This window comes from Protopterus annectens, chromosome 5.part0, assembly GCF_019279795.1.
Source record: "Protopterus annectens isolate FY-2018-M chromosome 5.part0, PAN1.0, whole genome shotgun sequence".
In the NCBI taxonomy this organism is placed as follows: domain Eukaryota; kingdom Metazoa; phylum Chordata; order Ceratodontiformes; family Protopteridae; genus Protopterus; species Protopterus annectens.
Window position 1 is genome coordinate 1310773968 of NC_056735.1, and position 13233 is coordinate 1310787200.

Below are 13233 nucleotides of genomic sequence, written 5' to 3' on the forward strand. Positions count from 1 at the left end.
GTTTGTTTTCCCTTTCTCTGCATGTAAGCATCCAAAGTGGTCAATCATCCATAAAAGACATCAATAAGTGCTATCTTGCACTGTATGTATGATAATTATGTGTGTGTGTGTGTGTGTGTGTGTGTGTGTGTGTGTGTGTGCGTGTGCGCGTGTGCGTGTGTGCGTGCGTGTGTGTGTGTGTGTGTGTGTGTGTGTGTTTGTGTATGCGTATGTATGTCTATCTGTGTGTGTGTGTATGGGTGTGTCTGTGTGTTTATGTGTGTGCGTGTGTGTGCGTGTGCATGTGTGTGTCTGTGTGTGTGTGTGTGTGTGTGTGTGTGTGTGTGCATGTGGGCACTTACCTTTGCACATATTTGGGAAATGTCATGTATGTTTGTATGCTTTTGGTGTAGCAATGGCAGTGCTATTTATTAATTACTTTGGATGACTGCTAACTATCTTATGATTGGTAGACATCAAACACAACATTGTAACACAATGTCAGATGACAGCTTTGTTACACAGTTACAGAAGGACTGTATAAGAGGAGAAATCAATCAAACTGGAAAGTAGTTGCTTTCTTATTGATTATAGACATGGGATCTGGATATAAAGGTATCTAATACCTGGAACCGAGTATGAGTAAAGCCTGTTACTTGTTAGGTATTGCTTTAGGTGTTTTTTGAAAGTCAGCAGGCTATTATTCTGTCTCAGAGCTACAGGTATTGATCTCCAGAGATTTTTAACATAGTTAGAGTACAGGAAGTCTCCAGAAGTATTGCTGGATTTTGAAATATATGTAGGATTATGTCTGCAGATTGTGAACATTTTTGATCGATTTACAGAATATCCACCAAAAAACACAATCCCAGATGAGGATTAACAACAAATGGGTTCTAGCATAGCACCTACAGGGTGGCAGGACCATTTTTCTCATCTGTTTTGGTTGCTGAACTGTGCCTCAATCTTTTTTTTGGACAACATTCTGTGCTGTGAGTTGGCAAAAAAAAAAAAAAAAAAGCAGTCGACCACGTCATGCAGCCAAACACACACTCATTTAATATCTCATCAACATTTCATTTTTTCATTATGTACTGAACTGTGTTGCTCATTAAATACTTACGCAATGAGTAATTGACAGATGTTTTGATTTCATACAGTGCAGAATGTTCAACCGAACATGTGATGACAGCATCTTCAGTAACATGAATCATGGCGGTGCTGTTTAAGTAATAAGAGGTGTTATTTTTTCCATATGGTACAGTTTTAGTTCTGTGTATGACCTTCAGTGTAACGTTTCCAGATATAACAGTCCACAGGATGTCTGCTTGTGGGTAACCTCCTTTGCTATTACAAGTAAGATTTACAAAGTCACCATACTGGATGCCAGCATTTGGTTCCATGAGTACCTGTGGTTCACTGTAAAGTGCTATAAAATAAGCAAACAAAGAAATACTGTATTATAAATATAAACATTCTCTACATACTCATCAGGAAAGAAAATATGTGATTATTTTAAAGACGCCATTATGAAAAATAATACTGCAACATACCAGGAGTTTTAACTTGGTTTCTATTTACGGTGTATAATGTTTTGCAAGACAGGTACATTGGACCATATACTGGATATCTAAGGAAAGTTTTAAGAAAACGTAGACTCAAAAAAGATCTTTATATAACCAGTAACCTTTTATGTTTTGTGTACATCCAATGATCATGTAACACACAAATATGATTTAAACTGATAGATCCTGATTATTCTGATCTATACAATTTTTATTAAAATATCAATAAGGTTTGTTGTAAAGCATTACAAGCAGGCATAGGACTCCTCCTTGTTAGCCATAAACATATAACCTCATACTTAACTGAAAGTAGCAAGCTAAAGCTTTAAGTAACACATGCAAGCGACCTGCAAACCAGTGTCACTTCCATTCCAGGTTTTTGTTGTCTGACATCACTGCACAATGTGTAAAAAAGCAGATTTTTTTTTTTTATAGATTACTTTGCTTCAGCCTCATGATGGAGCAGCAGATCCTAAACATTTAATGGTTCAATGTATTAAATAGTACTTAGGTCAAAATGCAAACAGATGCTTAAATAAGGAGAATGAAACACCTTGTGTAATTATCAATTACATGCATATTCCCAAATTAAAAAATCTATACCCAAATTAAACTCACTAGAACCTATGGAAGAAAGTTTCACATTAATTAAAAAAAATCTTTATGAAGATTTATTTATTTATTGACATTTGATTACTGGGAAAGTCCAAACTGAGTAGGAGTCCATTTTCAGCCCGAGGAGAAAAGCTCTAAAATATTACAAAAAATTTTAAAAACAATAATTTTACAGTCTTCAAAAATAATACAAAAAACTTCCACAGTTCAAATAATTATACCAAATTAGGCATAATATGAAAACATTGGTTAAGAATAGATATTAATTATATGATGATGACTTAGTATTTAGAGAAATGTTTGCTAGATTTGTAGAGAAATTAAAGGGAAGTTAGTACAACACAAACAGGAACTGCAATATGAAGTGAAAGAAAAGCAGGCTTAAGGTATATTTAGAGAGAAAGCCAGAGGAGTGAGATCGATAGAAGAAAGGAAAGGAATGAAGAAGGGAGAGCAAGGAAATGTAATATGAATAGGCATGTGTTCATATTTAGGAATACAGCTTATCCTGGTATTGAGCATGAACAGAATCAGCTTTTGGCTAGGAAGTCTTTCAGAATGGGTTTGAAGGATGGGAGGGAGGGTACTGACCTAATGGATACAGGTAAGGAGTTCTAGGCCTTAGCAACATGGCACTAGTATAGACAAGGCCCAGCAGATTTGATAGGTTTGTGGTCAGACAGGAGTTTTGACCACTGGTTCATAATGAATGACTGGGAATATAGTTATGTAAAATGTTTCTTAGTGCTGGACAAACAAATGGATGCTGGATAATTTTACAGGTGGTAAGAAACTGTGCATATTTTAGTTGGTGGGAGTAGTTCAAACCAATTTAGGCTTTTTAGTGCTATACAGTGGTGGGTTCTGAAAGGAGAATTTGCTACAAATTTCACAAATTTGTTATAGCATTCTTCAAGATTTGATTTTTGTGATGGCTGGAGTTTAGTAAGGATGGGATTGCCATAAAGGTATGTGGGGAGGAGATAAGTAGTGACAAGTGTAGCTTTAGTTGTGTCAGTGGGAAAGTTTTTGGCTCTGTAAAGCATCCCTAGTTTTTGATGAGTTTTCTTGTACAATTTTGTATATGCAGGTAGAATTTAAGATTATCATCCACTATCATCTATTATAATTTGCTATGAGAACTGACATCAATGGTTGTATTATTAACAGAGAGGACTTCAAATTTTGTTTTTTAATGAGAGAGGGATCTGACGAAAAAATGAGCAGTTCAGTTTTTTTTTTTTTTTAGAGCTGGGTATGAGTTGTGAGTTACAAAGCCATGTTTCAGTGGCTGTTAAAGTTTCCTGAGCAATTTTATGGAGGTGTGATATGTTGTCAGATGTGCAAATGAGTGTGGCATCATTTTGTGTACTGTATTAGGGAGGCCTGTTGTGTTGATAAGAGGAGAGTATTGATGAGAATGTTAATGAGGAGGGGACCATGGATAGATCCTTGTGGTACACCGGTGGTGACTGGGAGGTATGGAGAGAGGGTGGAGTGCCATTTTACTGACTGATACCTATTGGATAGGTACGTTTTGAATCATAGAAAGGTGGGCTGAGAGAGACCTAATGAGGACATTTGAATTAGAAATCTGCTGTGACAAACTGTGTTGAAGGCTTTAGACAAGTCTAGAAATAAAGAGGAGACTTAGTTTGCCATTATCTCTAGCTTTATTGACAGTGTCTATATAGGTTAGAAGAGTAATATTAGTTTTATGGAAGGACAGAAGCCATATTGCATGGGGGATAGGAATTCTTCCTGCAGGAGGTAGTTCAGAAATTGTTTTTGAATACATTTTCAATTATTTTGGAGAGGGGAGATAAGATTGCTATAGGTCTAAAGTTAGTAATGTCTGTTGAATTTCCTTCAACTGGGCAGAGAGAAGCTGTGTGACTTTTCATTGGATTGACCTATTTATAAGGATTGAGACAGGATAAGCAATGCTATCAGCTGCTATTTTAAGGTACTTGCTTGGAAGGTCATCTTCTGAAGTAGTACATGGTTTGAGTTTGTTTAGAAGTAGTTTTACAAGTTTGGAGGTAAAAGTGGATGTGGTGATATATGGCTGTTTTTTTTTTTTTTTTTTTTTAGATATGTGGCTGTTTGGTAGAATTATCATTAGATGCTATACTATCTATGAAATAAGAGTTGAATAGTACTGAGGTTTCGAGAGGTGAGATACTGGGAGAGTGTTAGGGCTGAATTTTTGGGTTTATATCACCATATTGAATGGTGATAATGCCGAACAATGAAAATATCGAAAGTTCACGAGAACGAACTTGTGTTTTTGGGGTTGCGGTACAGTGAGGATTGGGATATTTGCCCTTTCCTGACTGTAGTGTGACCTCGGAGTTGGAATATATATTTAGCAGGGGGTGTGGAGGGTGCAGCCCCCCCACAATAACAAGTTAGTTCTCGTGAACTTTTGATATTTTCAACGTTAGGCATTATCACCATTCAATATGGTGCTATAGACACAAATTTATGGCCGGGATAAAAGTTTCTTTAATGGCTGTCCAGAATAATTTTTTAGGGTTTTGTTTAATCTTATAATGAAAATTATTGTAGTTTAGGGTCCTTTTTGCCTTCATTTATTTGCTTTTTAGTATAATTGCAAAGCAATGTATGTTTTTTAAGATATTGTGGTCTTTTATATTTTTTTATTCTTTCCATGCTTTTTATCTATCCTGCATTAGCATTCTACTCTTTCTGGATAGCCAAATTGTATCATTTGTTTCTAGTTTTTTCCTTCTTGGAGGTGCAAGGCTATTTAGGATATTCAGGAAAGTTGTATTAAATTAATTTACAGCATCATCTAAAGGGAGTATTTTTTAGGAAGTTACATGGCAGAGGTGCACTGATTAGCATTGTCAGTTCACAACAAGAGGTTCTCCGGTTCAATTATTGTCTGGGGTGCCTTCTGTGCAGAGTCTGCATGTCCTCCCTGCATTCACATGGGTTTCCTCCAGCTGCTCTGCTTTCCTCCCACATTCCAAAAACATGCCCCTGGAGCATTTCTCCTTAGGCATCTGCTGAAAATGGGCTCTGTCCCAATTGGACTTTCCTGGTAAATAAATGTTAAATAAATTTCTGGGCTAAACTTCACTATCTCCTTCAGAGAAGATACTAGGACAACCTACTTATCCTCTTTAATAGAAAATACTCCTGTCATTACCTATCCTCTTCTACCTTTCAGAATATACCATCACAGAATCTCCTACTATCCTGCAACTTCTTGTTTCCTTCTTCATTGCTACTTCCTCAGTATCTGACATCTATAAAATACTGATTCCTGTAATTAATTACGCTACTCTTGCTTATCCTCTATTCTTCTCCTCCTAATGTGCTATCTTTCATCCCTCCATGACCCAATAATATCTCACAACATCTCTCCAACTCTGTCCCAACCACCTAGCTATACTTCCTCTTTACACTGTCCCCACATTGCATGAAACCTATTTAATATCACCCTTCACCTTTATTCCAAATATAGGCTGACTAATTGCACTTCAACTCAAACCAAAACAAAATAAGTGCAAGAATCCTCTCCAAAAAGCAAGTATACATAATTCCCCAATATCCTAAAATCCTTCAAGGAAGACATATTCACCCTAATCCTGGCCCTGCCTATCACAATGAGCACAAAGATGATTCTGCTCCACACACTTCTGTAACCCAACAACAGCCATTCCCTAACCCTGGTGATCTATTTTTTTTTTCTGCAATAGTTGTTAGAAGTATAAGAAATAAAACTGCTGAACTACATGCCTGGATTACCAAACATAAATCTGATGTTCTTGTAACTGAAACTTGGCTTTAGCCCAGCATAAACTACTCCAAAGTTATACTTCCTGGCTATAATATCATCAATAATGACAGTATGAAGAGGAAATGTGGTATTTCTTTAATATTTCCCAATACCTACCACATTTCCCCTTACAGCAAACCAACACCAACATTCAGTTCAGCAGAGCTTCTTATTGCTTTCCTGAGAATAAACAGTTATAAACAAACATGTCATACTGTCCTTTATTTCCCTCCTGGCAACAATACAGCTATACTGGAAGATAGCCTACAGTGGATATCCTTAACATTTCCACAAGCAAAAATATTACTAGGTCATGTGAACGTCAGTTAGTTGAACATAATTCTAACTCCCCTACATCTAGTATGAACTTGTATGGTTTCACACACCTAATTAATAGCCCCATACATTATAGTAAGACATCAAGTTCTCTATTAAACTGGCTCCTGGTATCAGACCCTTGCAAATACTCCACCACAGGTACAATGTCAGACTCTCTCATTGATCATCTCCCAATCTATATGACTAGACATCTCACACATCCAGTTAAACAGCATATTTATAAAACAACATGTAACCTTTCCAAGTTTAACCCAGAAATATTCATTACTACACTTATCATTTATTAACTGAAACTTCCTAAAAATTCTCCCCTTAGACAATGTTGTAATTTAATTCAATACACCTTTTATAAATATCCTACACAGTCTTGCACCTCCTAGAAGGAAGAGACTAAAAAAATGCAATTTGGCTATCCAAAAAGACTGGAACGCTAATGCAGGATACAGAAAAAGCATACAAAGAATGGCAAAAATCTAAAATACCTCAATATCTTCAACAATTCAGAATGCTTCAGAATCATACTAAAAAGTAAATAATCGAAAACAAAAAACAGTACTATAATAACCTCCAAAATAACACTAAACACAACCCTGTAAATTTTTGGACATCCATTACAGAAATCTTACATAGCAGCCAGAAATTCAACCCAAATCCCTCTCCGAATAACTCACTACTCAAAACTGCAAAATTGTTCAACTCTTATTTCATAGCTAGTATAGCATCTCTAACCAAGGATTCTTCAACATCTAATCTGAACCCTGCCCAGCAATCACATATTACATCCACTTTCAACTTCAAACTTGTGCCCGCATCCTATATAAAACTGCTGATAACCTTCCAAGTGAGTGCCTAAAAATAGCAGGCAATAGCATTGGCAATCCTATCTCAGTCCTGATAAATAGGTCTATCCAGGAATCCCACATTCCATCTCTCTGGAAAAAGTCACATATTATCCCTCTGCACAAGGGAGGAAATTTTTCAGACATGAATAACTTTAGACCTATAGCAATCTTATCCCCACTTCGAAAATATTTGAAAAATGTATTAAAAAATAATTGCTAGACTATCTCCTGCAGGAAGAACTCCTATCCCCTACACAACATAGCTTCTATCCATCCCATAGTACTAGGACTGCCCTTCTACCATATATAGATGCCATTAATAAAGCTTGAGATAATGACAAACTAGTCTCTTCCATATTTCTAGACTTGTCTAAAGCCTTCAACACAGTCTGTCACAGCAAATTTCATCTTCAAATGTTCTCACTAGGTCACTCTCTGCCCACCCTTCTATGGTGTCATGAAATGAGATATTGCCAGCACAGCTAGCTGGAATTGTGTTGATGATTATATGTCATTTGTGAATATCAAATTAACGTATACAAGATGCTGGTGTTACAAATGCATTAGAACTGTATGTAATACAAGATGCTTCTGTTACAAATGTATTAGAACTGTATGTCATGTGTATATCTAACTGGTTTGTACTGACATGTGTGTTGAAAAGGTATTTTATAAAGTGTTTGGTTTGAAGTGCATCCGCAGTATGCCCTTCTGGAAAAGAACAGAAATGTCCATGCACTATTTGTAACTGTGTAAATGTAAATATTTTAACAGTGGAAACTGGAATACAGGAGGTTAACTTCAGTCCAACAAACTTTAGGAAAATAGCTGAAATTAGTACTTTATAGGCTACGCAATAAAAGATGATATATTTCAGTTTTTAATGCAGCTAGAGACAGAGATTCTGTGCTGAGAAGTTTTCTGTATTGCATTCAGAGTGAACTAATTGCTACCTCTGAAAGCATGAAGGAATGCAATTGCTTTATGACTTCCAGTATCTGCTAAAGATCTGAGGTCTATGTATTTTTACAGGTAGATGGTAAATACTGCCAGCTTCCAGCAGTGGGGGTTTCACCTGGGAACTAGGAGTCAGATGACAAGAAGTGATGTCATTCTGAAAGCTATCCCAGTAGTAATATTTGAGATATTAATTTGAGAAGTCTCTTAGTGAGCCAGGGCATTCTGTATTCTGTTTTGGACCTGACAACAGAAGAACCATTCACCACACCTGCCTTGCTCTATTAGTAAGTTCTTAGGTTATAGTAATTCTCTTAGATACAGTCAGGAATATAGTGAAGCTTACTTTATATATTTTTCTTTATTTGTGTGAGCCTGTATCACAGTGTTATTTTGAATATTTCCTGTAGTTTTGAACTCTGATGTCACTGTGAATATATATATATATATATATATATATATATATATATATATATATATATATATATATATATATATTTAGTATTGTCTTGTTCTTGTATTATTTATTATTAAATATATTTAAACCTTTCAGTGTGGCTAATCTTTGGTACTGATATTTAAGTTTTGAGAATACTTGCATATTCATTTGGTGACACTGTGTGGGCCACTCCTAATAGCCTTGTCTTGGTCAAACTACCATTTGTATTAATATTAACATCACACATAAGGTAGCTGGCAGGAGTGACTGGTGGCAGTAGTAATTAAGTTGTAGTCTGGGCAAAAGGTGGCACAGTTAGTAAACCTGTGCCAGCTTTTCCTAGGTGTGTGTGTGAGTGTGTGTGTGTGTGTGTGTGTGTGTGTGTGTGTAAATCAAACTTCAAAGAGTGCATGTGTCAGCTATGTGGGCAGGGACACAAAGCATTGGTGGGACAGAGAGGGTGCTGGAGGTCTTGTCTTGATCAATCAGCTGAGATCTCAAACCTATAGCTGTGTCAGTGGGGAATCTTATTGGGGATCTGGAGAAAGAGGAACCAGCCCTGGGCTGACTGTGATCTCTGTGTGCTCTTAAGGGAAATTGCACTTGATGCAGAGAAATGCATCTGCAAATACTGTGTGTGTAGCTGTTTAACCTCTTAGTGAACATCCCCCACTGGTGCCAGTGGTGAGGACTGGGGCACCTTGACTATTGGTCTAGTGGTGGGGTGTCACATATGGTTCAAAAGCTACCTTTCCAAAAGGTATCAGTCAGTAAAATGGCACTCTGTGCTCTGTCCTTACCTCCCAGTCACAACCAGTGTACCACAAGGCTCTATCCTTGGTCCCCTCCTCTTTAACATATTCACCAACACTCTCCATACCTCCACACAACAGGCCACCCTAATACAATATGCAGATGATTCCACTCTCATTTGTAAAACTGAGAACTTGGTACACCTCCCAAAAATTACTCAGGAAGCTTTAAGAGACACTGAAACATGGCTTCATAACTCACAACTCATGCTCAACCCCCAAAAAAACAAACTACTACTTTTTTCTCTAAATCTCTCTCTCATGAAAAAAAAACTAAATTTAAAGTCCTTTGTCTTGATAATACAATCATTGAAGTCTCTTCTCACAGCAACCGTTTAGGGGTGATAGTGGCTGATAATCTTACATTTGACCATCATATACAAATTTGCATAAGAAAAACTCATCAAAAACTAGGGATGCTTTACAGAGCAAAAAGCTTTCTCACTGATGCAACAAAAACTACACTTTCCACAACTTATCTCTACCTGACTCTTCTTTATGGTGCTTCCATCCTTACTAACCTCTAGGCTTCACAAAAACTGAAATTTGAACAATGCTATAACAAAGTTGCTATATTTGCAGCACATATCCCTTTCATAATCCACCACTGTATAGCACTGAAAAGAATAAACTGATTAGAGCTGCCACATCAACTAAAATATACATAGATTCTTACCACCTATAAAATTATCCAGCATCCATCTGCCTGTCCAGTATTAAAAAACATTCAACACAACTATGTTCCCAGTTGGTCACTGCAATCCAGTGATCCAGTGACTAAAAACTCCTGCCTGTCTATAAACCTAGCAAATCTGCTGGGTATTGTCATTACTTGTACAAGGTTGCTAAAGCCTGAAACTCCTTATCTGTATCCATCAGGTCTATACCCACCCTACCATCTTTCAAAACTACTCTGAAAGACTTCCTAGCTAAATCTGTCTCTGTTCCTTCTCAAAACCAGGATAACCTAAATCCATAAATGTGAAAAAGTACATTTTGTTTCCCTGTACCTGTTTTCTCTCCCTTCTTAAAATACATCTTTAATGCTATCTAATTCCCTTGATTTTCTCACTAAATATATCATGAACCTGTTTTTCTGTCACTTTATGTTGCAATTCCTATTAGGTAGTTCTAACTTACCTTTAATTTCTCTACAACCTCTCTAAAATTTCTGTAAATATTAAATGATTGTCATATACTTTGTATCGATTCCTAACCAGTTTTTTTATATTATGTCTAATTTGTTATAATTATTTAAACTGCATAGGCTTTTGTTTTATTTTTGAAGACTAAACTGGTTAGAGCTGCCACATCAACTAACATATACATAGCTTCTTACCACCTATAAAATTATCCAGCATCCATCTGCCTGTTATTAATATTTTTTGTAATAATTTGGAGCTTTTCTCCCTGGGCCTCTGGTGAAAAGGGGCCTCTAAAAAACACACGAAAGTCACCACACGTGAAGATTTAATGAAGCTTTCAGGTCTACACCCTTCCTCAGCATAGGATATGCTGAGGAAGGGTGTAGACCTGAAAGCTTCATTAAATCTTGACGTGTGGTGACTTTCGTGTGTTTTTTGGATTTTGCTGAACAACTAAGCGTGTTTTTACTGTGAAAATGGGCTTCTACCCAGTCGGACTTTCCCAGTAATTAAATGTCAGTAAATAAATAAATAAATAAACTTGAAAACATTGTATGTTGTTTTATAAAAATTACAATTGACTTAATTGAATGATTGTGATTTTAAGGAATGTTTTTAAACAGTTTTCAGTATGTTTTTTATTCAGTCTGATGAAGCGGTACCAGAAACCATGAAAGCGCTTATTTGTTCAGCTTGCTACTGGAATATTAAAGTGGACTTTCTTTGACCTGAATAGGTGTGGTGGAGTGGCTCATTTATTCTTTTTCTTTGTAGAGTTAGAGTACTGTGAGGGAGAGAATTGTCTACATGTTCATTGTGACATGTGGGACCAGGATTAGGGTGAATGTCTCCTCCTAGTAGTATTTAAGTATAATGGGGAGTTAATGATACTTGCTTTTTGGAGAGTATTTTTCCACTTAATTTTGTTTTGGTTTGAGTTGAACTGGTGTTACTCAGTCTATATTTGGAGTAAAGGTGAGGGGCATCATATAATAGGTTTGGTGTGATGCATGGAGTAGCTGGAGGAAGTATGAATAGGTGGTGGGAACAGAGCTGTGAGATGTTGAGAGCTATTATAGAGTCATGGTAGGATGAGAAATGAACCAGTAGGATGAGAAGAATAGAGGATACGCTGAGGAGTAACATGATTAAGTAAAGGGATCTGTATTTTATTGATGGCAGGCAATGGAGAAATGGGGTCAAGAAGAAGAGGAGTTGTTGCAGAGCAGTAGGATATTTAGTGGTGGTTGAGTCTGAAAGCTCTTAGAGGATATACAGGAAATAAATATTTTTTATGAAGGAAGGGAGGTTGTCTTGGTAGCTTCTCCGGAATGAAAGGAATAGAGGGATTTAAAAGGCTAGAGTATGAGGGTGTAGTTAAAATAGGAAGAAGTGAGTGTTTATTTGAGAGAAGTAGAAGCTATCTTTACAAATTGCTACTTGAGATAATTTTGTAATAGTTGAATCTCTCATTACTTCAGAAATGCTGTGTATGATAAAGGAAATGAACAGATATGCTCTCACTATATAAGATTATCTATAAAAAAACTTTTTTGAGACCACTTGGTTAAGTTCATGGTGTCTAACATTCATAATAAGGCAAACTATAGAAGATCCCACATTCTGGAGTGTTTGCTTACACATGCTGTTGCATATTATGATGTAATTTAACAAGTGGATAATTGTACATCTTTTGAGCTCACCAGTTTGTATGAATGTGACTAACAAGCACCTTTTTTCATATCAAGAAAAAACAATGAAGAAGTGACACTTCCATTATTGCACAAGTAACCCATAAGCATATAGTTGCATGACTTACTGAGAACTCCAGCAGCTAAGACTGATTGGGTAGACTCATTTCAGAAAGGGTTACAGAAAGGTTAAATCTGAGCCATCAAGGAAGGCCTTCTCACTCAACTATATTGAGAATATATCTGTTTTATGTAATGTTGATGCATCCCCAGCTGTGATGAATTCCAAGCCATGAACATCAGGGTGGTAGAATCTAAAGAACCATATGCCTAAAAAGCTCAGAAAGCTGAGTCCAGAAGCATTAATTTCAAAAAGAAGCCTGACTCCCAGAGTCTTAGATGAGACAATAATGTCTGATGAAGATATGCCCTAAAAACAAGCTGCTTATGTGCAATACAAACATTTTTGATCTCAAGTTCTGAAGGGAGCCACCCACTCATCTGAATGAGCTTTGACTGCATTATTTGCTGGTGAGAGTTTTGCTGCTTAATGGCAAAAGTTGATGTATCTAGTCATCCACTTGGAATGTGTCGGTTTAACAACCATAAGCCCTTTCATTCCTAGTGCAACAGAGATGAAAAACTGGTCTATCTTCCTAAATGAATGCATGTGTTTTATAGCCCCTGAGCTGTCAGTGTTCGTCACAGGTATAAGCAGTTATGCCTCTCATGGTTTCTGCCTCTGTGTCATATACAGATTCAAGGACAATTTCAAAACCATTTTTATATGTTAATTTAGGTGAATTTGGTGGAGCATCCTGTCTTTTTGAAATACCTGAAATGGTTCCCATCACCTAAGGACCTGAAGCTCAGTAATTCTACATTCAGAGGCGATGGCCACCAGAAAAAGCATTTTGTAAGAAATTAACTTTAAGGGGTTGGGAGGGTGGCCTAATGGTTAAGGTGTTTGCCTTACAATCACAAGGTGCAGGGTTTGAGTCTCACAAGGGATAATTGGCTAAGCTTAAAATGGCTCGC

The 13233-nt window shown here is 36.7% G+C and overlaps 1 protein-coding gene across 1 annotated transcript in view; it reads right to left on the reverse strand.

Moving 5' to 3' along the window:
* LOC122801641 (T-lymphocyte activation antigen CD86-like) overlaps positions 1-13233 on the reverse strand; it is a 258709-nt gene that overhangs the window by 90696 nt on the left and 154780 nt on the right. Inside the window, exon 4 of the mRNA XM_044071120.1 lies at positions 1103-1408. Coding sequence (XP_043927055.1) covers positions 1103-1408 — 306 coding nt within the window. The remainder of the gene's footprint in view (positions 1-1102; positions 1409-13233) is intronic.